General features: G+C 35.4%; 1 protein-coding gene across 6 annotated transcripts in view; it reads right to left on the minus strand.

The window, feature by feature from the left end:
• The window catches only part of LOC141521136 (centrosomal protein of 55 kDa-like), an 83,956-nt gene that overhangs the window by 24,782 nt on the left and 33,814 nt on the right, over nucleotides 1–25,360 (minus strand). Inside the window, exons 1-6 of one of the 6 annotated variants that reach the window (XM_074233347.1) lie at nucleotides 19,966–20,036; nucleotides 19,600–19,695; nucleotides 18,116–18,355; nucleotides 11,298–11,493; nucleotides 6,771–7,046; nucleotides 4,518–4,586 (exon numbers count right to left, since the gene is read on the minus strand). In XM_074233347.1, coding sequence (XP_074089448.1) covers nucleotides 4,518–4,586; nucleotides 6,771–7,046; nucleotides 11,298–11,480 — 528 coding nt within the window. In that variant the 5' untranslated portion in view covers nucleotides 11,481–11,493; nucleotides 18,116–18,355; nucleotides 19,600–19,695; nucleotides 19,966–20,036. Of the gene's footprint in view, nucleotides 1–4,517; nucleotides 4,587–6,770; nucleotides 7,047–11,297; nucleotides 11,494–12,743; nucleotides 13,185–18,115; nucleotides 19,562–19,599; nucleotides 19,696–19,965; nucleotides 20,041–25,360 lie in introns of those variants that run through there. The other 5 variants (XM_074233345.1, XM_074233346.1, XM_074233348.1 and 2 more) reach the window with 5 other exon arrangements.

Genomic DNA, 25,360 nt, shown 5'->3' on the forward strand with positions numbered 1-25,360 from the left:
TTTCTGTAAAGCTTTTAACTGAGTACACTTGAGAGGCAGTGCGATATTCCAAGAGTCCTTCACTGAGAGTGATGTCCTTGATATTGATCCTTACTAAGAATTGACTTTCAAACAATATAGAGTTTTGTCTGACCTTTAACTAGCATATGGGTGATGTACTGAGGCAATAATACACATATGCTACTAAAATACATAATGATTTAAAAATCTTGAAAAGCAATATTCTAAAAGGCCACAAGATGGTGGTATTTTCTAGAAAAGAAGAATATCTTCTCACCATGGTTATCTCTGTAATCAGATTCACAGACCAAAAGAAAGGGACCTTAGAGGTGATCTAGGCCTACCTAGTCACTTCAAGAATGATAAACTGAAGTCCCCAAGTCTTCATTTGTCTTTCTTTCCTCTTAAGTGGCTATGATCTAGAACTAATTCTTATAGATATAGATGAATGGGAGTCAGGTAATTAAAAGTGCAGCTAAATAAAATGCTTTCTATTTCTTGTGTCACAAAACAAAACAAAAAACTGTACTCCAGACTACTAGAGAATTGTGTGACCCTACATAGATTAGTGGTCCTAGACAGAAAAAGAATGCTACTAAACCTTCAAAGGTGATGTTAGTTATGCGAGTCAGACTACCAACATTCGAAGATTGTATCAGTACACCAAAGGCCTCCCACGAATTAACCTTGTCTTACAAAAACGTTACTGGGAATTATTTAAGAACTTTTAGAGAACTGTAGAGTGAAAAATTGCAGTCTAAATAGCTAACGGTATAAGTGAATGGTCAACAATAGAAACTGTATTCCTATCCTACTTTCTTCATAGGTTTTTAAATTTTATGAGTTTATGTTTGTGTGTGTATGTTCCTGCTGTTGATATTCAAATAAAGGGAAATCAGTGATAGGACCCTTCTGGTAGGAGAAGTCATTGCCAGTTTAGATAGCAAAGGAGATAGAACATGCTCTCAAAATAAATATCAAAAAACAGACCACGGGCGGCTAGGTGGCCTAGCAGATAAAGCACCGGCCCTGGAGTTAGGAGTACCTGGGTTCAAATCTGGTCTCAGACACTTAATAATTACCTAGCTGTGTGGCCTTGGGCAAGCCACGTAACCCCGTTTGACTTGCAAAAACCTAAAAAAATAAAATAAAATAAAATAAAAAAAGATAAAAGTTTAAAAAAAACCAGACCAAATAATGACTCTGGACAACAATTTCTCAGTACAATAAAAAAATCTAGTTATTTTTTTTTAAAAAAAAAGTTAATTAAAGAAAGAAACTTATCTCAAGAAACTTCTGGAATATAATGAGAGATGCAGGGCAGAATAAATAATGTAAAAGATATATGATGGTGATATCTAGGTAAGCACCTACCAACAATGTAGATACCTTGCTGTGTGTTTGCTGATTACAAAAATACAATTTAATTCCTTAGTGCAAGAAAAAACCATAGTATTTTCCTCCTACAAATTGTCTCCTATGCCATAAGAAATTCCTGAGTTACATAAAAGAGAATTCCTACTATATAAAATTAAAAAGCTCATCCAGGAACAAAAATCAATGACACTAAACTCAGGAGAAAATTATTGAGTGGGTATAGGAAAACTTTACATCAATTTTCTGACATAAAAGATCTACAGGAAATTGCTGTAAACTCATTAGACTACTCCCTTTCTAGATAAGTGGTCAAATGATGTGAACAAAATTCTCAAAAGAACAGCAACCATGATGAGGGGAAAAACTTCTTCGAGTTACTTATACAAGAAATGCAAACTAAAACAAGTATGAGAGTTCTCCTCAAGGATGATAAAAAACAAATTCATATTGGGAGGGAATATGTGAAAATAGTCATACTAATATACTGATGGATGGTGCTGTCAATTGGCCTAACTGTTGTGGAGAATATTTAGAACTATGAAAAAAATCACTAACCTCTCAATCTACTCCCCTAGAGCTCCAATCACCATTCCTGAAACTTTTCAAAGCAAAGTGCCCATCCCTGACCATCAATCCTTTAGAATAATAAAAATTTTAAATAATTAATTCTGGCTAACATTTATCAAGCCATGTGGCAAGCTAAGTACCTTACAATGATTATTTCATTTGATCCTTACAACAAACTTGGATGCTGCCATTAATCAAACAATAAACAATTATTAAATCTCTATCCCATTTAACAGATGAGAAACCTAGAGAGGTTAAGTGACTAGCCTAGAATCACACAGCTGAAGTCAGACCAGGCCAGGTGCCTACTACTTAGATGCTTCATAATGTACCATCTCTCCCTTTTAGGATGAAAGTTCCTTGAGGGCAGAAATTATCTTTAAGTATTTCTATGCCTAGTGTTTGGCATAGAATAAGCACCTAACTGATGCTTTTTCAAAGTAGGTCCCATATATATATATACACATATATATATGTATATATATACATACATACATATATATATATATATATAAAAATACTAAAAGCAGTATTTTAATGGTAGCAAAAAAACTGGAAAATAAATGGGTACCCACTGATTAGTGAATGATTCAACAAATTCAACAAATACATAAGTGGAATGGAATATAATAACTATGCTTAAACATGTAAGAATTCAGAGGAATATTGAAATATATGAGCTGATGCAGAATGAAGAAAGTAGAAGCAGGAGTATATAACTAATTAAATAACATAAATTAAAAAATAAAACACTAAAAGGCAAGTGAACTTGAATTGGTTAAACAATATTATCTAACCAAGATAATAAAAAAAATACCCCTCTCTTTTCAGTTAAGAATTCAGAGAAGAGAGGTAAGGGGTGGAGTGGGATGGTGAGATGGTGGCAGATTTACTTGTCATTTAGTAGTGACAAATATTTATTGCATATGCTATTGGTTATTATCCTTTTATCAGTCAGTTGGGCTTAGTTTTTTGACATGAGAAGATTGGGGGTAGTAGAGAGGATTTTGGAAAATGGAGCTAGTGACATCAAAAGGCCTCAATAAAATTTTAAAGATCATAGGAGAGGACAGGATACATGGAATTATACAAACAACTCCTGAATATGAACCTTAAATGTGGCAAGAATCAGGGAAACATACTCACCAAAAGACTTTTTTTAGGGGTTTTTTCCAAGGCAATAGGCTTAAGTGACTTTCCCAAGGCCACACAGCTAGGTAATTATTGTCTGAGGCCAGATTTGAACTCAGGTACTCTTGACTCCAGTGCCACTATGCCACCTGGCCACCCTCACCAAAAGACTATTGACAGTGTCATAGATGATGTTCCACACAAAACATAAACTGAAGCAATTTTTCATAGCTAAAGATGTTTGTCAGTTGTACCAGTTTGTTGTTAATATTGTGGTGATTGTATAAAGTTCAGAAGTGTTAAAGAACCTCCTAAATATGATCCATGGCTATTTGAGAGGTTAGTAGTTCACGCAAGTAGATAAAAAACAAAGACAACTGAATAGGCAATCTTGGGTGATCATGATGGTCAATGAGTTGCTCCATATGAACAGGAAGAAGATAATCTAGATTACATTTGGAAAATCATAGTGTTTTCTAAGATCACAACCTGTTCCTGTTGCAAAAATTCACTTTTAATACCAATATTTTCCTGGCAATGATCTATGACTGTTAATGATGGTATTCTATGACATTCCATTCCACTTCAATAAATGTTTTGAGTGACCCAAATAGCAACAGAAAGATTCAATTAGCTCTAGAAGAGGCACTTTGACAAAAGGATGGGCTGCTCCACTGTGACTCTTTTGACAGTGAAGTATTGATTCCATTTTTCCTTTGAGAATGCAAAACCACTTCATAGAAGGTTTACTTCATAGAAGGTGTACTTAACTGGTCAGAATAAAGCAGAAATCCTAAAAGACTTTTTCTGTCTCAAATGATAACTGCTGGTCTGATAAATCAAATCATGCTATTATTAACCCTCATGTGTTAAATATCAAAGCAATAAAAGATGGTCTATAAACATAAATTCAGTGGTCTCTGTAGTTTATTCATTTTATGTTAATAATCATGTATAATTTATTGTCATGCAAAAATACAATTTTATTATTCAAATATTATTTAAGTACATGTGTGATACTAGAATAAAATCACATATGACTAAGAGCAAGACATACTTTCTTCATAATTTTTTTCATTTTATGACTAAGAATTACAAGATTAAATCATTTTTCAAGTTACGAAATATAAATCTTAAAATGAGACAAGTATAAAATATATTAAAATATACATAGGTGAAAGATAAAAGGATAACTTATAAAAACAGATTCTCCCAATTAACTTGTATTATAGAAGGCATAGAACTCTTTAGGGAAAGGGAAATTTTGGGTAACCACTAATGGCAACAGACAAACTTTATAAACCTCTCTATGCTACATGGAGCAAGACCAGCATGGTGGTCTTATAAAAATTAACTCTGCTAGCTCATCAGCAATTGCCATAGAATGTAAACTCCCCTTTAAACAAAGAACTCATCAAAAGGAAAAGGTCCATTAAACTTACGTCTTTCAGTTGTATTTCCACTGCATGAATATTTGTCACAGATGTTTCAGTGAAACTTGAAGCCATGCTCTACAAATAAATCAAAGTTATTAGCTGCTAAAACTAATAAGCAAAAGTTTATGAATTTATCTAGTATATTTCCACATGCCTAAAGGCACCTTTACTTCTCAGTCTGCCATATTCTGAGAAACCATCACGACATAAAAGTATTGCAGTGAGCAGGTAGAATAAGGATCTCTTGGAGACTTAAGTATATTGGCTAAAGCAGTTTTCTACAGGTATGTTGTGCTGCTCTGAAGTCCACCAGAACAACAAACTTCCTAGTAAATAGGTCACAAAAAAACCTAAAGATTTTCCTCCAAATGAAAATCACTGCACAATTTAAGTATCTTTTGAGAGACATTAAATTGTCATGTCAAAGACAGAAAACACCTTATTTTTTTAAATTTCATTCCAAAAGTCTATTTATAACTTTGTTAACTATATAGATGATGATTAAAAAAAAGTTAAATTTTCAAGTTAGATCATAAAAAGTCAGTAATGGAAATCTATTTTAGTTCTTCAAGATTTAGTAATAAAAACTTCATTTTTTAACTAAAAAGCTCAAAAACTTTTTTTAAAGGCTCTGCTCTATATACTTTACTCCATATTTTATTTTTTATTTTATTTATATTTTATTTTGTATCTAACTATGATACCTTGGTAACAAAGTAAAATAACAACAGATAAGGAGACCAAAGATAATGCATAAGAATGGAGAGATTACTTCTAGATACAATGCTGGTTGAAAAAGCTGACTTTTTAAAATTTGTGTGGAACTGTGATTCCATTAATGTAGGGAAATCCCTCCACAGGATCATACAGCAATGCATGTGTAAGCTAGTATTTTAGAGAGAGTTGGATAATTGAGAGGTTAGATGAATTATTAGTCATATGGGCTAGTATATGCTAGAGAGAAGACTTGAATTCAGGTCTCCCTGATTCTAAGATTGACTTTATAGCCACCACACTATATTACCTCTCAAATATCAGTACTATAAAATCCATGCAGGGACTAAATTAGAATTTCTATTTAAAAGTTCATATTTGCATTTTACATTCAAATATTTTGGTTTGATTTCTATAGACTGATTTTTTTAAAGATCTAGCTAACTCTGGACTTACGTAACACCCAGGCCAGCAGTTGTAAAAAGAGAAAAATGTAATGTATGCAAAACATTAATAGCAAAAGAATTGGAAATTGAGGGGGATATCCATCAATTGCGGAGTAGAGTAGCTGAACAAATTGTGGTATATGAATGTGATGGAACACTATTGTTTCATAAAAAATCATTAGAGACAGGATTTCAGAAAAGACTGGAAGGACTTACAAGAACTGATGCTGAATGACATGAACAGAACCAGAACATTACACATTAACAACAACACTAGGTGATGATCAACTATGATGGAGTAGTTCAGACTTGTGATAGCAAATGCCATCCATATCCTGAGAAGGAACTGTAGAGTTCAAATGCAGACCAAAGCTCACTATCTTCATAAAAACTGTCTTATGTATTATATCATTTTTTTCTCTTGCTAATGGTTTTTTCCCTTCCATTTGGAAGGAATCTATGTTTAGCATAATTCCACATATAGATCCCATATTAGTTAGCTTTCTGTCAAGGAGGAGAGGAAAGAAAAGAAAAGGAGGGAGGAAAATGAAAAACTCAAAACCTTGCCAAAAAATGATTTGTGAAAACTATTGTTGCATGTTATTGGAAAAACAAATGAATTAAAACACATTAATAGCAAAAGAATTGCTAAATAAAATAGAAACAACATAAAATCTATTTGTCTCCATGTGACCAATGCATATTGAAAAACACTCTCAAAAAGAAAAGAAAAACTCTCAAAATCAAGCATTCATTCAAGACAGTAATATTTAATTTCTTCCATGCACTTCAATTAAATTATTCAAATTCTCAGGAGCAATATATGTCTCATTCATACAGTATCGATTCTGAAACATTTTTATGTGAAAATGAACAAATGAGTTGTTCAGCAAGAATAATTTTGGGGTAAAAGAAATGGTTGCTGAAATCAGTTTCAAGAAATTAGTTTCAAGTTATAAGGAAACTAATAACTAAGTAATGAGATAATCTCTATTATATTCTTTATTATGGTTACTCTATAATTACAAAATACATTTTCTAAGACTATTAGATTATGAACTAAAATTCATATGCTAAGTTCTTGTTTAAATTTAAGTACCTGTGATAAATGAAGTGCATTGGCTTTGCTTTCAAGTTCTGAAAGTCTTGTGTTTGCTACAGACAACTGCTTTTTCAGAATGTCGGTCTCTTCTGACAAAGACTTTAAAAGTTTTTCTCTCATTTCTGCCTCTTTAGTTTTTTCTTCTAACTGATTCAGTAATGAACTGGTGCTACTTCTAGAATTCAGCTTGTCTTTTAATCGCTGTATTTCATTCTCTTTCTCCGCCAGATGATAACTATTCTTCTCCTTTTCATTTTCAAGGCTAAATATTTTCTAGATAGGAAAAAAGTAAGAATCTTACTGCAAAGTTAAATCAAACAACAAGATAAACAATGTGATACAAACAAATGTCAAAATGAAGACCAAATAATGAATGTCACCATAAAGTTTTCAATTAGTAACACAATAAATTTTTAATTTGAAAAATATGTAAAGAAATAGATATGAGTTATTAGAATATAATCTCATACATAAAGCCAAGAACTTCGCAATTCTAATTTTTTTACCTCAATTCCCAGGAATAAATCATTCCTCTTTATTTAATTAGAAAAGAACTAGAGAAAGGTAAATAGGTGGAAGTTTCTATTTAAAGGAAGTTATAACAACAGTAGCTTTTCCTTTAGCTATAGAAACATTTTCCCCATTTCCCCTTCTGGACTAATTAATTCAAAAATAGGTCGCTAGTTGAGAAAAGAAAAAACCAAGAAGGCTTGTCTTCTTTAGTATATGAATAATAACAAAAGGAGAGTAAAAACTAAGTTATATAAATGATCTTATATTTCAAAGTTTCTGTGTCAAATTGGAAAAAACAAAATTGCTGCTGATGACAACCTACTGATAACTGTATTCACATTTAACATGTTGAGTATTGACATATTAATGCCTGTAGTGTCAAAGGACTCTATCCATGGTACTAGTCTGTTCAACATTTTTATTAATTGAAATGATAGAAGACATTCTATTAAATTTGTAATGATAGCAAACAAACAGGAATAGCTACATCTAGCAATTACCCATTTATTATTCAAAACATAAGAACATAAGCATTACACTTAAATATTTTGACCATTTAAAATATCTTATTATAAGTGACATGATCATGATTCATAACTGAAAGATATAACTTAACACAATAAATACAAGTAATCAACTCGATTAAAAATATCAGTTGTGTAAAGTATGGTGTGGGAAAGCTAACTTGGGATTAGATCAAGTGAAGGAAGACAACCTGTTTTCAAATTTAGATTAGATTGAAAGTCACTTCTAAATTATCATTTTATCCATCTTTATAAAATATTCCTTTGGTAGTTTGAGTGGTATAAATCTACAAATTACCTTCAATAATATCATTTTTTTGTATTATCATGGTCTAATCATGAGTAAGGAATATTCCCTCAGCCATTTAAGTTGTTCATTTCTTTCAGGAACATCTTGTAGTTGAATCTATATAGGTAATGAGTATACTTCAGTAGGTTGACTCACAAGTATTTTATGCATGGGTACTATAATTTTTAAAAAAAAGTATTGCTAAACTAAAGTATATTCAAAGGAATGGGAAAATGAATCTGGAAATGCAAGAATGGGTCATGTCATACAAGAATAGAAAATTTGGGGATTTAATTAAGTCTATGCAGAAAAATCAGAAACACAATAAGAAAACAAAAAGGCAATTTTACTGTCTTCAAAGACTTGAAAGGGTTTGAAGATATTTAGAGTATCCCAACTAACTTCCCCTTCCTAAAGTTAAAAAAGCTAATTTTTATAAATTAGAATTTTATAAGAACTTTACTTAAAATCAAGACTATCTAGAAGGAAGCCAAGATGTGAGAAGCAATATGGTGAAGAAAGCACTGGATTTAGGAAGAACTGAGTTCAAATCCTGCCTTGAACATTACTAGGTCATGATTGTGAGCCTTAGTTTTCTCATCTGTAAAATAAGGGGGTTGGACTCAATGCTCTTTTAGTTTTCTGCAGCCCTAAAGTTATGATCCAAATTCATAATAATCTATGGTATAATAAGATATGTTACATGAAATTTTCTAAATAATTACATAAAATTTTCACATTGTTAATTAAATAATCTGAAATGAATTCTGATGTGAGGTGAAGTGAAGATGATGTAGAGGAAATGCTAGGCAGTGAGAAAATATTATGCTAGCAAATAATTAAATTCTTGCTTTTCTATGCTGACCTTTTGGTAATAAAATAAGACCATTTGTGTATCCTGGAATGTTATGGGTTTTTTTGTTTTTTGTTATTTAGTTTTTGCAAGGCAAATGGGGTTAAGTGGTTTGCCCAAGGCCACACAGCTAGGTAATTATTAAGTGTCTGAGGCCAAATTCACACTCAGGAACTCCTGACTCCAGGGCCGGTGCTCTATCCACTGCACCACCTAGCTGCCCACCTGGAATGTTATGTTACAGAAAAAACTGTCTTATACCATCCTGAAAAGTTTATCTCCCTGAACCAGGCACATTGGGTTAAAAAAACTATTGGGGTACCCTGAATCTTGCCTGCTAGACAGGCCACCTGGTGCTGGAAGAATCTTATACAAAGAGGTAGAAACTAAAGGAAAACAAAGAATATTGCTATAACAAGACTGTTAGCCAAATAGAGTTAACTATCCTTGAGCATGCTGACATAATCCATTAAACTATGCTTACACATACTCCAATCCCTTTTAGCACATTACACCATTTCTAGTTTCCCTAGTTAAATTATAGCATATCCCTCTATTAGTCATTTTAGTTCCTTTCTGGAACTCAGACCACTTGGAGAAGTGTAATAAACTTTTGTGTCCCTCTTATCTCTGAACCAGAATCTGATCATGACAATGATTTGATATGTTTCTGAATCTGTTTTAGGAAAAGTCAAGTACTTTAAATATGAAAATGGCTGATAATGAAAATGTTAAATACAAATTAATTCATTCAAACTTTTAGAAAAGAAAAACCATATCTTACAATTAAATATGGTTAAATGCATTTTAAATGTAAATGATAGTGAAGTATTGACATTATGGAAGACATTTAGAAAGAAATTTACTAGGTTTCTTAGTAGAGATAAAGATTCTGTAAGTCATTTCTAAAACATAATAATATATAATAATATATAATTTATAATTGATGCAGAGAGCAAATAGTTAAATTTGTGCCTTTCTATGCTGATCCTATTTTTCCCGAGATAGAAAAAACTGTCTTGCTCCAGCCCTGGGAAAAGTTTATATCCCTGTACCAGGCCTTAGGTTTATAAAAACTATCTTGGATACCCAAATCTTACCAACTTGATAGAACTTTGAGTGGGAAAGTTCCTGGTGAATTTTCTCTCAGGTTTAAGAAACATTTTTGTCAAGAAAACTTTGCATTACAAGAGAGATCCAGGGCCTCCTGTTTTGCAATAAGACTATTTTTGTTGACAGGGAAAACATTCTGATCCCATTCTTTCTAGTTAAGATAATTATGAAAGTAAGTAGGACCCTTTAAGTTACCTCACCACCTGGTGAGAAAAATTTTATGAAAACATTTCATTCTTTTCTTTATGTCTGTTGCTGGGGTAGATTTTCTGTGAGCAGACTGTACCTCTGGAGACCCACTCGAGGGTTGAAGGAGAAGGGTGTTAGGGAGAGGGTACTATGGTTAGGGTCTATATAAACTTGCTTCACCTTGCCTTAACATGGCTCTCTGAGACACTTTCTTGGTATGTCTGTGAGTTTTCCTGCCCTTTTCTCAAGAAAAGTAAATACTTTCTTTTGTTCAGACCTAGTCTCTGAGAACTTCTTTTAGGGTAACTCTATACCATACAACCTGGCCCTGCTTCCAAAAGAATCCTATAAGGAGAGGGACCAACAAATAATATCAAGATAACAAACTGTTATCTAAAGTGAGACATTGTTACCTGAGCTAATTATCCTTGAGCATCCTGACAAAACCCATTAGACATGCTTGCTCCAGCCCCCATTCCTTCCAGTACATACATCATTACCTGTTACCCTATAAGCCATAGTATATCTCCCTGTTAGCTGTTTTTCCCCTAAGGATCAGTATGCACACAATAGCTTTGTACCTGTGTAAATAAAACATATATGTCCTGCATATTTCCGAGTCTTACTAAGTAATTCATTCATTACTCAAAGCCTAAACTTTATCATGATGGCCTGCAGGACTTGAAGTTAGGATCTCACTTTAAAACCTGGGTTCTTCCACAATATTTATGGTAAGTTATTTAACCTCTTGTCTCACTTTTTTTTCTCACTTATAAAATGAGAATGTTCTATATAAGATGACTTCTAACAACTCTATATCTGATATATACCTTATGATTTCAATGAATTATGTATAAACTTAAAATTCCTTTGGATATGTTTAAAATAAAGGAATATTCTAAAGCAGTCTCAATGTTATTCAACCTTTTCATCAGATTGCTCATATGAGTTACAAAGGTGAACTACTGGAAGTTAATAGGATAGGGGAGAAATGAACAGAACATATAATTTAATTACAATACTGAAAAGTCGAAACCATCTACCTCTAGAAGTCTGTGTCTTTCTTTTTCTGACAGCCTTCCCTTTTCATTTGCATTTTCTTCCTCAGACATTTTAGGAACTGCGTTTTCCTTCTTAAACTTCTCGAGTTCAGTTTCAGATTTACAAGTGCTAGTTTTTAATCCCCATTTACTTTTAATGAAATCTTTCGGGCTTCTGGAGGACATATTCTGGAATATTCTGTGAAAAATAAGAATGAAAAACATATAAAAGGATATTAGTTGAAAGATTCAAACCTATACATACTTAGTTGCTCTCACTAAAACAAGTACTCAAAATGGAAAGGTGTTTAAATCATACATTGGTCCTATCATACATATATATATGTCACAACCAAGAATATTTGCAACCCAGAAAAAAATGTTAAGTGATCCTTTACATCTCTATTGCACATTACAAATTACAAAGCACTAAGACAATACCTTATTAATCTTCATAACTCTGTAAAGAAAGTAGAATACTCATTATTATCCCTAGTTTTACAGATGAATAGAGGATTAGAGAAGTTAAATGATTTTCACAAAACTTGCAGGAATTTTATAGTCAAATTCTTGAGCTCCCAGGTCAAAGAAAAAAATACTTCAAGCATCCAGAAAGAAACAATTCAAATACTGTGAAGCCACAGTCAGGATCAGGATGGCGTAAGATTTTTAGTAGGCATTTAGTAGGATTTTAAGTAGGCTTAATTAAGACCATTTAGTTTAGTTTCAAGTGCAATGTTCTTCTGTGCTATCTTTCAGAAGATGGGTTTAAGTGAGAAAAATAAAGACTAGACACTGTACAGGAAAAATTACAATATGCATGGAATGCAAAGGTGAAAAGAATCAAGTAGGCAAAAACCCAGGAGTAATGATTGGTAGTAGAGAAGTAGTGTGATATAATGAGGACTACTGAATTTGGACTCAGAGGACCTGGGTTCCAGTTCTCTCTCTGTGCTACTTACTATGTGACCTTGGGCAAGTTAATCAATCTTTATTGAGTGATCCTCTGTTTCTGCATCTAACACTCTTACACTATCAATCCCACATGGGTGTGGCAAAGTTCAAATGAGATGGCATTAAAGTAATTAACAACTTGTCAAAGAAGCATAGAGAAGAAAATACTACCTTAAAAAGCAAAATAGGACAAATGGTGAAAAAGACAGAAAAATTCATTGAAGAATAAAACTTAAACAGAATTGACCAAATGGGGGGAAAAAAAGGTACAAACACTAAAGAAAATAATTCCTTAAAAATCAGAATTAAGCAAGTGGAAGCTAATGACTCCATGAAATTTCAAAACATGATAATTTCAGAATCATCGGATTATTTGAAAGCCATAATCAAAGGAAGAGCCTAGACATTTTATTTCAAGAATTTATCAAGGAAACAGTCCTAATATCTTAGATCCTGAGTGTAAAATAGAAATTTTTAAAAAATTCATCTAATCACCTCCTGAAAGAGATCCCCAAGATGAAAACTCACAGGAATGTTATAGTCAAATTCCTGAGCTTCCAGGTCAAAGGAAAAGATACTTCAAGCACCAGAAAGAAACAATTCAAATATTGTGAAGACACAGTCAGGATAGCATAAGATTTAGCAGCTTCCATGTTACAAGAATGGAGGGCTTGGAATATGATATTCTGGAAGGCAAAAGAGCTAGATTACAACCAAGAATAAGTTGTATTTAGCAAAACAGTATAATCCTTCACAGGAAAAAAATAAAGGATTGTCAAGCATTCCTGATGAAAAGATGAGACCTGAATAGAAAAACTGACATTCAAACCCAAGAGAAGCATAAAAAAAAGTAAATATGAATTAGTAATCATAAGGGTCTCAATAAAGATAAACTGTTCTTATTCCTATTTAGTTAAGATAATATATGTAACTTCTAAGAACTTCATGATTATTAGGGTAGTTAAAAGAAGTTTACATAGAGAACATGGATATGAATTACACTGCAATTATCTTCAGAAAAATGAAGGAGTAAAAAAAAGGGAAACACTAAGAGAAGGGGAAGGGAGAAGTAGATTGGGGAATTTTCTTATATAAAAATGGTATGCAAACTTTTATAATGTAGGGAAAAATGGGAGGAAGTATTTTGGGCAATGATTGAACCTCATTCTCATAGAAATTGGTTCAAAGAGGGAAGAATATACACATACACACACACTCTCTATTGTTTATGGAAATGTAAATTACCCAATAGGAAAATAGGAGGGGAAGGGAATAATAGAAAGGACAGGATAATAAAAGGGAAGATTGATTAAGGGAGGCAGTAACTAGAAGCAAAATAGACTTTTGAGGAAGGATGGGTTTAAAAAGAAAGAAAAAGAAAATGGAATGGAAGAAAAAAATTAATAATCATAAGTTTGAATGTGAATATACAATGGAAGTCAAGAGCAGAATGAATTATAGAAACCAGAATCCAATAATATGTTGTTTATAAGAGATACACTTGAAGCAGAAAGACACAGAGTTAAAAAGCTGGAGTAGGATCTGATATGCTTTCTTTGGGGGGTGGGGGGTTGTTTTGCAAAGCAAAGGATTAAGTGACTTGCCCAAGGTCACACAGCTAGGTAATTATTTGGATTTGAACTCAGGTCCTCCTGACTCCAGGGTGGGTGCTCTATCCAATGTGCCACCTAGCTGACCCTGGATCTGATATACTTTCAAGTTAAACTAAAAACGGTCAGAAATAACAATCATGATCTCAAAGAAAGAAAAAAGAAAAATATATCTAATTAATAAGGATAATTAGGAAAGGTAATTAATAACATTTTTACAGTAAGTTTCTCTAATAAAAGCCTCATTTCTCAAATATATATTAAGAATAAAACTGAATCAATTTTATAAAAATAAGAGTTGAAAAATGGTAAAAGAATATAAACAGGCAGTTTTTAGAGAAAAAATCAAATTTATCTATAGTCATAGGGGAAAAATGCTCTAAATCTATTGATTAGAGAAATTCAAATTAAAACAACTCTGAGATTCTACTTCACACCTATAAGAACTGACAAATGCTGGAGGGAATGAGGAACTAATGGACTCTTGGTAGAGTAGTGATGGTCTAACCATTCTGGAGAACAATTTGGGACTGGTTCCAAAGACTTAAAACTGCATACTTTTTGACCAAACAATACCACTACCAGGTCTATATTCCAAGGAGATTTTAAAAAAAAAAGGAAAAAAGAAAAAGGACTTCTATGTACAAAAAAATGTTTATTGCAGCTCTTTTTGTGATGACAGAGAACTTAAAATCAAGGGATACTCATCATTTGGGGAATAGCTGAACAAGTTGTGGCATTTTATTATGACATGATGAGGGGAATGGTTTCAGAAACTTACAGAACCAATGCAAAGTAAAATGAGAAGAATCTGGAGTTAGTGGTACACAGTAACACCAAAGCTAAAATGAGGATCGACCCTGAAAGATTTGGCTACACTGATCAATAAAATGATCAAGACAATTCTAAAGGACTCCTGATGAAAAATGCTAACTGCAGAGAACTGATGAACCCAAGTTCAAATTGAAGTATAATTTTCTTGTTTTCTTTATTTTTCATGACTTTTTTCCTATGCTTAATAAGTAAATGTTTTGCATGATTTCACAAGTATAACTGTTTTCTTATTTTATTTTTCATGACTTTTTTCCTATGCTTAATAAGTAAATGTTTTGCATGATTTCACAAGTATAACTGTTGCCCCATTACTTTCCTTCTCAGTGTGTGGGGTACAGAGGTGGGAGAGAATATGGAACTCAACATTTTAAAAGAATGTTAAAAAATAAATTATTGAAATATTTGTTAAAAATATTGATAACCATATTATTTGTAATAATAAAATATTGCATTAGCTTAACAGTGTGTTAACAAGTGACTTATTCATTTCAAACTATCAAGGAAATATGGAATTTGACTTGTATATTAAGGAGAATTAAAAAAGACTGATAGGGTACTGAGTACTCTAAGTTTCTGCCTAAATTTCTGTAACATTCTAGACTCTTCCATGCCTGGTTTTTATTTGCTTGGATTCATCACAGAATACCAAGATGAAACAATAGAAATTGGATCTATAATTTCATTGGTATGGGGAACTCTTGAGATGAGGAACTTTCCTCCACCAATGCAGTTTAACACCTTTTATGCAATCTATAGTCTCAGAAAGTTAACTAAGAGGTTAAAATAACTTGCCCAGATCCACTATCAACATAAAAGGCAGTATGGTATTGTAAAGAACAAGCTTCAAAGCCAGGAGGACTTGGGTTTAAGACCTGCTTCTGACACATATTAGCTGTGGAGTAGTAAGAGGTACTTAAACATTAAAAAAAAAACCCAACACCTCAACTTCCCCCCAGCTTATCCTGTGTTTTAAGGGTTCATGACAAAAAAATAGACCACAATATAAGCCAATGTCTGGGGAAAAAACTTGATAAGTTTATAGTCTTCCCCTTGATATACCCAATTAACTGGAATTAATCAATCAGGTATTTAAACACCTATTATGTAACAGGTGCTAAACTGCTGGGGATATAATGGAAAACATTCAATAGTCTCTACTCTCAAATGGCAAACATTCAATAGTCTCAACCCTCAGAGTTTATATCAAGGAAAACTACATGTACATGACTAAACATAAGGTATTGGGGGGAGGAGTAGAGAGATCATGAAAGGCCTCATAAAAGGTGTTTTTCAGTCAATAAAGATTTATTAAGCAGTTACTATATATTAACGCTGTTCTAAATACTGGAAATACTGAGAAAGGTAAAAGCGTGATCCCACTCCTCCAGGAGCTAACATGATTTGTCTACATACAAGATGTATACAGTGAAAATGGAAAGTAAACTTTGGGGAAATTAATAGGTAGGGTCAGGAGAGAGGACATGACCAGGAAAAAACTTATAGAAGGTGGAATTTAAGCTGAATCTTGAAGAAAGCCAACAGGGTTAGAAATCATAAGTGAGGAAAGAAAGCATTCCTAGTATAGGAAGAAGTCAGTGAAATGTGTAAAGAACAGAAAAAAGGTCAGCAACACAGGCTCTTGGAGAACAGGAAGGGAAATAAAAGGTAAGATGACCGGAAAGGTAGAAAGGTTGTGAAGAGCTTCAGCAGTCAGAGAGTCTATAAGGGTAGTTTAAGCCTGGGGATCAGAACCTGGTTGTAAAGAGCTTTAAATGTCAAACAGGAGTTTGAATATATTCAATCCTGGAAATGAAACAGGGTCACTAGAGAGCCATAGGGTCAGATCTGTGCTTTAGGAACTACTTCAGCAGTTGTTTGCAAAGATGGATTGAAGAAGGAAGAGGTACAGTGGGTTCTCCAACTGTCAGTTCCTCTGACTGTGCTCCACACTATCCTATTCTTTCCAAATTCATTTTGCAATACAACCCAAATCCAGTCCTCTAATCCTAATTTTCTTATTGCCCCCAAACGTACAACATTCATTTCTTCTCTTCTTCACATTTTTGTTTCTTCTTCTGTTGTCTAAAACCTACCATCCTTTAAGGTAAAATATAAGTTTCAAGTTCCTGAAGCCTCCCCAAATTCCCTAGTCCTCAAGGAACTTCCCCCGTTCTGATTTCCTGAAGCAAGTCTAGTTGTTAACATACAATTCAACAATTACTATAGTCTACCTTGGATAATTCAATAATTCTTTTAGGGCCCTTACTTATCTTTTACTGAACTACAAGTCTGGGAATCTGATCACCAGTTCTGATTCAGCCACTAATAAGTTGTGTGACCTTAAGCAAATCCTATCTAAGTCTTAGTCTTTTTTTACCTGTAGAGAAAGACAGTGGGTTACTGTTTCCTAAAGTGCCCTCCAATTCTGAGGTTTTATAATTCTCTATGTATGTTATTAGTTACTCTGCTTCTTAAATTCTCTAGAGTGCTTTGCACATAACATTATTCAATAAATAGTTTTGATTGCTAGGACATTATAGGGGGCAAAGCTCTTTGCTATTTTTAAGTGCCTCCTGGGAAGTCAAGAAGCATTTATTAAGAGTTTCAAACAGATCAGGTACTATGCAAAGTGCAAGGACTACAGACACAAGCAGGAAATTCATTCAACAAATATTTAAGCTTCTAAATAGCAGTGGTGGGGGGTACATAAAAAAATGTAGATATGATAGTTCCTGCTTCATGGAGCATATAGTGTGGGAGAGAGGCAAAATAACAGAAAAACTTTAATAGACATTATTAGGAAAAATGTTAGGAGGAAGATCATTATCATAGGGGATTAATGAAAGCTTATCATAATGAACATAAAGTCTGCAAGGCCCTTAAACCTCACCCTATAAAATACAGATATAATGATCCCTTTTTTTATAGAGTTAACAGAGGCACAGTAAGGTTAAGTGACTAGCCCATAATTTCACAACTAGTAAGTATCAATAGTAAAATGAACACAGATCTTCTTGGCTTCAAATCCAATAGTCTTTCCACTGTACTATGTGCCTTTAGGCATTTGAGTGGGGTTCTAAAGACTGAGCAGAAATTCAACAGCCAAAAAATGAGGTATAAAATGTTTAAGGTATAAGGAACAATGTGAGCAAAGTCAGGAACTTGGGATAACACAATATTCAGGGACTGAAGTTTCCTGGGGCAATGTGAGGAACAGTTACAGGAGATTAGTCACGAAAGCTATGATGGTATTTATTAGCTAAGAACTTATTTCTCCCCAACACACAATCTTCATTTCTTCTCTTCTCCATACTTTTCCCTCTTGTTATTAAAACCTACTATCCTTTAAGATCAAATTCAAGTTCCATTGAACTAAGATTTTTTTAAGCATGATCCTAAGAAAGCCCAAAGGGTAGAACTCACAAATTAGCAAATTTAGGCTTGATCTAAGTGGATCAGGCTATTTTGTGAGATAGTGGTCATCAAGCAATGACTTAAGATGATCCCTTATCAGTTATGTCCAGGAGAGGCTTCCTTCTCTTGAGTGGATTGAACTAAATGACCACCAAGGTCCCTTTTAACTCTTGAGATTCTGTGAAGAGCATCCTCACAGTGGCATGAGTCCAGGCAGCAAAGTCTTTAAGGAGGCTAAAAGAAAGTGAACTGAGAAGAGAGAAGCAATGTTAGCTAAACTGGTGACTAAACTAAACCGGTACCAACAGCCTTATAATCTAGTTAACAATCCCCCCAGTGTTACTTTTTAATAGATGTATCTGTTGCCTCCCCCATTTGAATTCTCCTTCAGAGTAGAGACTGCTTCATTCTTTATTCATGTATTAAATAACTCACATTTATGTATTGCAATATTTGTGACAATTGTAAATATTATAATATTTAGGTAGAGTATTAACATTAATCTGTAAAATGGGGATAATAATAGGCCCCACCTCCCATGGTAGTTGGGGGATCCTATAAAGGGATAATAGTAATGCCTGCCTGCCAGGCACATGGCAAGTGCTTTATGAAGGTTAATTATCATCATCATCATCATCTTTATCATCATCATTATTGTTATTATCATCATCATCATCATCATTATTATCATTATCATTACCATCATTATCAACATCATCATTACTATCATCATCATTATTGTTATTATCATTATCCTCATCATCATTGTTATTATTATTGTATAATTATTGCCATCGTTATTATCATCATCATTATTGTTATTATCATTATCCTCATCATTATCATTGTTATCATCATTTTAATTATCATCATCGTTATCACCATTATCATTATCATCATCGTTATACTCATTATCATTATCATTGTTATCATCATTATCATTGTTATCATCATTATAATTATCATCATCGTTATCATTATCATTATCATCATGGTTATCACCATTATTATCATTATCATCATCATTATCATCATCGTTACCATTATTATCATTATCATCATTATCTTTATCATCATCATTATCCTCATCATCATTATTATTATTGTATAATTATTGCCATCATTATCATTATATCCTCATCTTTATCACCGTTATCATCATTATCATCACTATTGTATCATTATCATCATTATCATCATCATCGTTATCATTATCATTATCATCATGGTTATCACCATTATTATCATTATCATTATCATCATCGTTACCATTATTATCATTATCATCATTATCATCATTATCTTTATCATCATCATTATCCTCATCATCATTGTTATTATTATTGTATAATTATTGCCATCATTATATCCTCATCTTTATCACCATTATCATCATTATTATCGTCATCATTATTGTTAGTTATTATCGTGATGACTATCTCCCCATCATTATTACTGTTTTTAGTATTCCCAGTCTGCACGCCGGCTGTGACCTGTTCGCGGCCTCCTGCCTCCGCTCCTCAGTTTCCCCGGATGTAAGCCGAGGACGTTGAAGGACGTGGCGGGGCCCTGGTGAGCCACAGGCGGGCCTGGTGGAGGAGAGACTCGGTCAAGGCCCCGGCCGGCCGGATCGCCCCACAACGGACGCCCCGAGCGGAGGAGAGGCCTGGCTGCGGCGGGCTGAGCAGCAGGGTGGGGCTCCAGGCAATCTCGGCCGGGGCGGGGCAGGGCGGGGCCCTCCGCCCAGGCGTTGGGCCTAAACAACACCAGCCCCCCCGCGGCCGCGGCCTCTTCCAGCAGGGCCTCCCCCGGTTCCCGACCCCCGGCGGGCCCGGCCCGGCCCGGGCGCCGCTACCCACCCGCGAAGGCGAGGCCGTCCGCGCCGCTCCGCAGCCGAGCCCTCGGCGGCTTCCGGGGATTTGAATCCCGCGGCCGAGGGGGGAGGGGAGTGACGTCACTGCCGGCGGGGGCGCGGTTCCGGCTGAGAAGGGGCGGAGACAGTGGCGCTCTCGTTGTGGATTGGTCAGGAGCGCCGATGGGCGGGGCCTGAACACGAGGACCTGGGTGGGGGCCTGCCCCGCCTCCTACACCTGTCGGGGGTTCTCACGCGGGAGAATGGCTCTTACGAGGGTCCGCGAGGGCTTCTGGGATGGAGGGGGGGATGGAAGGAGAGTCCGTGGCCTCCCTGGGGGCCCGGGCTCCCTTGTTATGCTCTGAGCCTTCCAGCGGGCTAGTAATAAGCAGTTCAGGGACTGTCCTTTTTTAAATTTAATTTAATTTTTTTTAACGTTTTTGCAAGGCAATGGGGTTAAGTGGCTAGTCCAGGGTCACACAGCTAGGTCATTATTGTGTCTGAGGTCGGATTTGAACTCAGGTCCTCCTGACTCCAGGGCCGGTGCTCTATTCACTGCATCACCTAGCTGCCCCACAAATTGTGATTTTTACCTGAAAGTATGGAATTAGTATAAGATTTATACTAATCTTTAGGAGAAGGCATTAAAAAAGAGATAATGATTGTGGCCTCCCTGGGACCCCAGAAAATTGTTCTGTATTAGAAAGATGCAAGATGTGTCTTAGCAGGTTTTGTGAGGACATCAACATTTTTTTTAGGTTTTTGCAAGGCAAATAGAAGTGGCTTGCCCAAGGCCACACAGCTAGGTCATTATTGTGTCTGAGGTAGGATTTGAACTCAGGTCCTCCTGACTCCAGGGCCAGTGCACCACCTAGCCACCCCTTGGGACTGTCCTTTTTAACCACAATTTTTAACCATTGTTGTCATCTCCCCAGGCTTCACCTAACCTGAAAGGATCAAAAAGGAGCACATTGATTATTGATTTCACAGTGACTCCCCAAATCTTTCGTCCCACCACAAATAATTAATTGCAATTCAATTAATCTGACATGAATTTGAGGCATACTCTTCTGTCTCTATAAAGGTAAAGGGAATAATAGACTGTCCTGTGACAATCATAGGAGGTGTTTCTCTTTTAGTCTTTGCTGTAAGATTTTTGCCAGGGCCCTTCTCAATAGACTGATCCTTCACCTGGAAGTTGGTCACCTCCCTGAAAGCCAGTGTGGCTTCAGAAAAGGTGCAGGGGGCGGCTAGGTGGCACAGTGGATAAAGCAATTTTTGTGTTTAATCCTAGAGGCAATAGAGAGCCGCTGTAGTTTAGTGACTCTGGATTTAAGCTTCAGGAAAATCTTTTAGGAGGCTGAATGAAGTGGAGAGGTATTGAGGCAGATGGACCACCAGCCCCCTATTGCAGTAGGGCAGGCATGAGGTGGCAAGAGTTGGAAGCAGTGTCTGAGGCCAGAATGGATATGAGGGATGAGAGACAGTGAAGAGTCCAGGCCAAGTGATTATGGGAATGGTGTTGCCCTCTACAGGAATAAGGAGCTAATTTTGTACATATTGATTTCTATTTTGTATATATTGATTTTTTTTTAGGTTTTTGCAAGGCAAATGGGGTCAAGTGGCTTGCCCAAGGCCACACAGCTAGGTAATTATTAAGTGTCTGAGACAGAATTTGAACCCAGGTACTCCTGACTCCAAGGCCAGTGCTTTATCCACTACACCACCTAGCTGCCCTATATTGATTTTAAGATGTCTATTGGACATCCTGTTTGAGATGGTTTAAAGTCAGTTGGAGATTCTGGATTGTATGACAGCAGAGTTTGGGACCGGATGGATAGATTTGAGAGTTCTCAGAATAGACTTGATAATTAAATTTATGGGAGCTGATGAAATCACCAAATGAATTAGAATAGAGAGAGAGAAGAAAAGAGGGTCCCAAATGGGGACATAAGGGTTCCTGAGGAATCCTAATGGTTAGACCTGGAAAACCAGCAAAGGCAACAGGAGTAGTCATATAGGTAGGAGGTAACCAGGACAGAGTGGTGCCCCCAAAATAGTAATAGGATTTTAGTAGATAGCATTAATAGGAAGTTATATTGTTAGTCCCATTTCGGAGAAGTGACTTGTCCAGAGTCACCCAAGTAGTTGATGTCTGAGGCAGGAATTGAATTTAGATATTCTCATCTCCAAATCCAGAGCTCTACCTACTTTGCTTGCTTGCTCCCTTGCTCCCTCTAAGGACCCTCAGAAATTAGTATTTCATTAATAGATGGCATTTTCAGATAAGGAACCTGCCTATACCAATTCAGGTGGCCATCTCTGAAATGTTTAGTATTAGAGAGTTGAAATAACTTCTCCATGAACAGAGCTTGTACATCAGAGATATGACTCTGAGCTTTTTGTGTCAAAGGATATCAATCCACTAGACAAAACTGCTTTTCATCCCCAAAACTGTGACTCTCAATCAGTATGATAATAGAATCATAAATTTTAAAACTGGAGAAGCCATCTAGTTTATCCATTCATTTTACAGAGAAGAAACTGAGGCATAGAGAGATGAAATGATTTGTCCAAGGTTACACAGGTAAAAAATGAAGTACAGAAAGAATTTTGCAAAAATAGCAATCTATAACAAGAATTTATTAAGTACCTACAATGCTTCTGGCAAATAAAATAACAAGGAAAAAATAACTACAACAAAAGCATAATAAAAAAGATCTACCAATTGGCTATCACTCTTTTTTATTAAAAAAAATCATATTATTTTCCTTTGCATTCTTTCCCTCTCCTTATCCTTTTCCAAAAAAGAGAAAGTAAGATAAACAATAAAATACCTATAGTTGGGCAAAACAAATTCTCACGTTGGCTATGTCCAAAAAAAAGAAATTCTTCATTCTGCACTCTGAGTCTATTATCTTTCTATTGGGAGATGGGTAGCATGTTTCATTGAGCATTCTTGAATTTGAGTTGGTCATTGCATTAATCAGAGTTCCTAAATTATAATTCTTGAACCTGGGGGTAATGCACAATTGGAATTTGTTATTCCTCCCCTAGGGATCATTTGGATAATTGAACACAATTTGAAACTCAGTATTCTTTTCTTGAATCCAGTAAGACTAGTTGTCATATGAAGATGCAAATATCTAGCAATTAGGATTTCAGCTTAACCCAGGATCTATTTCTCAAGATCTATTGCAACCTGGGAAAGTCAGTATCTTTCCAAGTTCTGGCTGTTCTGTCTCTGATCAGGGCCCCTGATTGATTGGCCTCCATCAGCTCAGAATGGAATGGGATAAGAAGACTCAGCAACCAGCCCCAGAAAGGAATTCTGTTGCTCTTCCATCCCAACAATCCTCTGACTTCCCCCCTGCCTCTTCTGTTGCAGCTGTGTGATTTCTTCCTCTCTCATTCTTCAGCCCCAAAGACCCACAACTTGGGAGGATGGATTCTTCCCTGACTGACTATAATAGCCCACAGTAGCTATTTTACTTTCCTCCTTCTGAACCCTTCCCCTCTCATTTCCTGTGTCTCTTCTTCCTTTGAACAGGATGAAGACCTACTACACCACTCCTCTCCAGTTTCTTCATGTTTCCTGCAGTCCCTTTCTTTTTCCTTTTAAGAGGGGACTGCATCTTCTAATTACAGAAAAAATCGAGGTCATCCATCATAAGCTTGCTCTTTTTTCCTACACTAAATTTTAAAACCCTTATATATCACCCCCCTTCTTTTCTTGATTCCTTTGTTTTCGCTTCTAAAGAAAAGGTAGTTTTTCTCCCTTCAAAGATCAATCTCTCTGTTTTGCATTTTATCTATCATCCCTTTCTATCTCCTCTGGAATCTTGAGTCAGTCTCTTATCTTCATTGTCCATCTACTGGCTCCTTCCCAGCTTCCAACTGACAATCCACATCTTTAAATAATTACCATTTCACTTGACTTCGCCATCCCCTAAAGCTTTAATTTTTTTTTCCACAGTCAAATGTTATATATTTAATTTTATTACTCATATTTACTTATGATTACATATTTTATTTACATTTATTAGCATCTATACTTGTTATCTCTATTTCTTCACCTCCCACTCACTTTTCAACTCCTAGCGATTTGGTTTCTGATTGTACCAGTAGTGAACTTGCTCTCCAGAAGGCTGGCAACTAAATTCATTAGCCCTTCCTTAGTTTTCATTCTGTTTGACCTCTATGTAGCATTTGACATATCAGTCCCCTCCTTTTCTTACATATTCTCACCTTTTCTGTCCTTAAGGTTCTGCTATCTCCTTTTCCTCACCTCCTTTGCTGGACAGTCATCTGTTTCCTACCTCACTTGAATTTCAATCTCTTGGATTTAGTGTGCCAAGAATCTCAGGTTGCTGACCTTGCCTGATCTTTGGTCTATGCTTAGTATTTTGTCCCAGATCCTCTTTAAATTCACATTCCTTCCCTCCTCTATCATTTATCTCCAAGCTGGAAGAAGAGCAATATGGTCTGTTGTTGGATTTGTGTAGTGCTCTATCCATCCTGGAAAACAATTTGGAATTATACTTTCTCCCTTAAAGTAATTTGTACCTTTTGGCCTAGAGATCTCACCCCTGGAAGATACCTCCAATAAAGTCAAAGATATGTAAAAAGGTCTGGACTTGTGGTCAGTCAGTCAATAAACATGTATTGTTGGGCCAACTAGGTGGGAGAGTGGATAGAGCACTGGCCTGGAGTCAAGAGGACCTGAGTTCAAATGTGACCTCAGACACTTAATACTCACTTAGTTGTGTGACCTTGGCAAGTCATTTAACCCATAACCTTGCAAAAACAAAAATAAATAAAAATAAACAAGAATTGTTTATTGTGCCAAGTGCTAATTATAAAACTGTAAAACTAGTCCTTGCCTTCAATCACCCATGTTTATTAGGGGTCTGTTGTGCCAAGGATTATGCTAAGGACCATTCTTGAGGAGCTTACTGTCTAATGGGATAGAAAACATGCAAACATCTATGCAAGTTTATATATATATGTGTATGTGTGTGTGTGTGTGTGTGTGTGTGTGTGTGTGTGTGTGTGTGTGTGTGTGTATATCAGATGAACTGGAAAGAATCAATAGAAGAATAGAAGGATGGTCCTAGTATTAAGGGGATAAGGAAAGATGTTCAAAGTGGTATTTTAGCTAGGGTTTGAAGGAAATGAGGAGGGAGAGAATTCCAGGCACGGTGAACAAGCAAAGTAAACTCCAACTTTGGGAGATGGAGTATCCTATCTGAGGAACAGCAAAGGAAGCTCTCGTCACTGGATCATAGAACACATGCCTTACCTTGTATCCCTAACACATATCACAGTGTCCAACACATGATAATTACTTAAATGCTTGTTGAGAGTCAGGCTGTTCTATATAGATATAGATATAGATGATA

The sequence above is a fragment of the Macrotis lagotis genome, chromosome 4, assembly GCF_037893015.1.
Source record: "Macrotis lagotis isolate mMagLag1 chromosome 4, bilby.v1.9.chrom.fasta, whole genome shotgun sequence".
Lineage (NCBI taxonomy): Eukaryota > Metazoa > Chordata > Mammalia > Peramelemorphia > Peramelidae > Macrotis > Macrotis lagotis.